General features: G+C 33.2%; 1 protein-coding gene across 1 annotated transcript; it reads left to right on the top strand.

The window, feature by feature from the left end:
• The first annotated feature begins 371 nt into the window (after positions 1-371).
• On the top strand, positions 372-3,427 carry LOC106358856. The gene is made up of 11 exons (XM_048738732.1): positions 372-954; positions 1,131-1,190; positions 1,281-1,394; positions 1,482-1,565; positions 1,656-1,774; positions 1,845-1,946; positions 2,022-2,204; positions 2,287-2,353; positions 2,457-2,510; positions 2,614-2,739; positions 3,062-3,427. The coding sequence occupies exons 1-11, from the start codon at positions 856-858 to the stop codon at positions 3,200-3,202; spliced, it is 1,149 nt and encodes a 382-aa protein (XP_048594689.1). The 5' UTR covers positions 372-855; the 3' UTR covers positions 3,203-3,427.
• Positions 3,428-3,715: the final 288 nt, after the last annotated feature.

Raw genomic sequence — 3,715 nt, forward strand, 5'->3', positions numbered from 1 at the left:
TGCGTCCGTCATCATTTTCTTCCTTATTTATTTGCTTGAGTAGATATATTGTAGGATCTTAGTTTATTAATTCATGTTCCAATTTGATATTTTTTTTTTGTAAAACTTTTGCAAGATTGAAAATATATCAGACAAAAATTTTAGTGACTTTTATCTCTTTACAAATCAGTTTGAACGACTAGAAGGATTTTTTGAACGCCTAGACCGTTTTTTTCAAAAAAATAGGTTTGAAAAAATCATTTTGCTCATACCCGATTTGCCGACTAGATGGGCATTTAGTCTAGACCGAGTTTTAGAACACTGGAATTTTATAATCCGAATTCAGCTATACCCAGTGTTATTTTCTCGTTTTAGTTTTTATAGTTTAATGAAATTTATATTTCTTGGATCTTTTCGTTTTAGGTTATAATAGGATAGATTTCAACAATTGATTAATTGTGATTGTAACGCGTCTGTTCCGCTTGGTTCATTGTGTTTTTCGAGGCCCTGACTTTAATTGGATTGATTATAAAGTTGTTAAGTGAATAATAACTCTGACTTTTGAAAGATAAACTTGTAATTTACTGAAAACCCTTGAAATGCTCCACTATCCCACACATGACACAACGTGTCTTTTTTTTAGTAAAATAGTCCTCACCTGTTCTAATTAAGATTCTACTTCGAAATTTTCCATGTGACTTGCTTTAAACGTGTCTTCTACCTTATCTCTCTAACATCTATCTGCTTACTTATCACTTCCGCTTCTGATTTTGTGAAGCTTCTCTTGGTTTTCATTGTTTAACAATACTGAGGGGAAATAAAAAAATTTCTCAGTTTTTTTGTAATTCTTTATTGCTTTGTACATTGCAGGACTTGATGAATAGATCATGTCTCTGTAGTATCTTAATCACTACTGCTCTTATTTGTGGTGCTTACTTCATTGGTAATGCTTATATCGACAAAGAATTTAAAGAGGTACAAATCTCTCTTGTATTTCACATCATGTAAGCTCTATACATGTTCTATGAAGACAAATCAATATTAAGTATTTTTTCTTACATATGTAAAGAACATTGTTCAAGACATATGGTTTAAATGTCAATACTGGATAGAGTATTCTGTTTTTTATTTTATAAAATTTTAATTTACAGAGATTGCTAAGATGGAAAATCACTGATAAGATGCATAACGCAACATCCAATACATGCCAGGTTTGCTCTAGAAGAAGAGATCCATTTTTGTTGAGTTTCCTTTGCGAGATTTCTTTTAAAACCAGTTTATTATTAATATCTTTTCATTAGAATCTAAATAAGCCATTGGGTAGTGAAGCACTACCGCAAGGAATCATCGTCAAAACATCAAACTTGGAAACGCAACATCTATGGAACTACTGCGACAGTGAAAATGTTACTGAAGTAAGATTGAGATTCTTAAAATAGTACAGCTTATTAGTTTTGTAGCTTAATCCTTCGTGGATATTCCTTTCTCGATATCCTTTTCAGGGTAATACTAATCGTTCGATGAGTTTGTTAGCCATGGCGGTTGGAATCAAGCAAAATGAGCTGGTCAACAAAGTTATACAAAAGGTTTTGTTTTGTCTTTTCTTTTTTTCCCTTAGTAAGATTTTCCGGCTTTTTATGTATAAATGAATGATACTAATTGCTGAGGGTTTTCAGTTTCCTCTTCAAGATTTCGTGGTCATGCTTTTTCATTACGATGGTGTTTTGGACGACTGGAACCAGTATCCATGGAGTGCACATGCAATTCATGTTTCCGTGATGAATCAAACAAAATGGTCAGCTTCTTGCAACTCATGCAATTCATATATTTATCAAAATAATAATTGAATGATGTTAATGTGGCAGGTGGTTCGCCAAACGATTTTTGCATCCTGATGTAGTTGCAGAGTATGAATATATTTTTCTTTGGGACGAAGATCTCGGTGTAGGTCATTTCAATCCTCAACGGTAGACCACCAATAGTTTTATTGTTTTTTTGTTTGTTCTTTCCCCATATTGCATGATGAAGTCATTTTATTTTAGATACCTATCTATTGTCAAAGAAGAAGGTCTTGAGATATCGCAACCCGGCCTCGACCCAACAGAATCAGAGGTGTATCATCCTATAACCGCTCGTCGCGAGAACTTAAAAGTCCATAGGCGGATATATAAAGACAAAGGCGGCTTGCGATGCGATGGCAATAGCACCGATCCTCCTTGCATCGGGTAAAGCATTTTAACAATCTTCAGGATAATCTCTTGGTCCCATGACTCTCATTTGCGGTAAATTTGTAACTTGGTTATGCAGATGGGTAGAACTGATGGCACCTGTTTTCTCTAGATCAGCATGGAGATGTTCTTGGTATATGATTCAGGTAAACATGTCGGTTTGGGTTTAGATCTGTTCAGTTTGGTTTATATGCATATCGTAGACTGGTAGTAGACTTCAGGGTTTTAATGCTTTTGTTTTCAATGCAGAACGATTTGATCCATGCTTGGGGTTTGGATGTACAGCTTGGTTATTGTGCTCAAGTTAGTTTGTTTTTCTAACTTCTGTGTGTTTTACTTTCTTAACCGGTTATAATGTCCCTTTACTTCCTCGGTTCTTGTTTAACACAATCTTGGTCATGGATAGGGTGATCGGAAGAAAAATGTAGGTGTTGTTGATGCGGAGTACATAGTTCATTACGGTCTTCCCACACTAGGTGGGGTTGTAAACCCTTCAAGCTCTGCGCGGAATGAGACAAACCCAAAATCAGGGGTATGAGTTTTTCTTTTTGTTTTGGTCAAAGGGTATGAGTTTTTCTAAAAGCTATATATATCTCTAGAAGATTATGAGCAAACATACCTATTTGTAGGACGAGGTACAAACCATATTAAATTAAAAATTTTAAATATATATATATATATATTTGCTAACGGAATTGAAATCGAACATGTGATCCTTTAAATCTCTGTTAGGTGATCCAAAAGTTTTAACTAGTATGCTAACTCATCTCTGCTTACAAGTTTATTCAAGTGTTTGTATAAGCTTCTTGAACTAGAAACGTGTGTTTTGATCATCTTTTTTTTTTCTTGAGCAGGTTTCACAGGATTTATCAGAGTCTGATGGAGTGGATAACAGAGGAAAAGTGAGGATGAAATCATCTGTAGAGATGAAGAGATTCAAGGAACGTTGGAAGAAAGCTGTCAAGGATGATATATGTTGGGTCGATCCGTATTGAAACCCCGAGCGGTGTAACTAAACCGAATCAAACCGGAATTCTTCACTAATAGAATTTTGAGATTGCTCTTGTTGAGTATGTTGTGTTGTTTAATGTATACCATTGTTTTAATACATAGATTTTGTTTTACTGTGAAAAAAATGTGTATGTTCTAACTAAGGTAGACCACATAGAGTAAATTATTTTTGATAACACTATACTGAATTATTTTTTGTACTAGTCAAATATGCTGAATATATATTTTGATAATAATCAGACAAAATTAACTAATCTAAGAAGTAAATGAACAGTAGCTACTTCTTGTTAAAAGAAATAAGAATTTTTTATAGAAAAAAAAGTAAAAAGGTATATTTTAATTTTAAAAATAGAAATTTTAAAAGAATTATGTGAAATCGTTAAAACACCGAATAGTGGTTAATTTTCATTTGTAATCTATTTTTAACTTGTAACACTATTTTCAAATTAAATTTGAACTATATTCAGATCTAAATTGGACACACACACACAAGTAAT

Source organism: Brassica napus, chromosome A8 (genome assembly GCF_020379485.1).
Source record: "Brassica napus cultivar Da-Ae chromosome A8, Da-Ae, whole genome shotgun sequence".
In the NCBI taxonomy this organism is placed as follows: Eukaryota; Viridiplantae; Streptophyta; class Magnoliopsida; order Brassicales; family Brassicaceae; genus Brassica; species Brassica napus.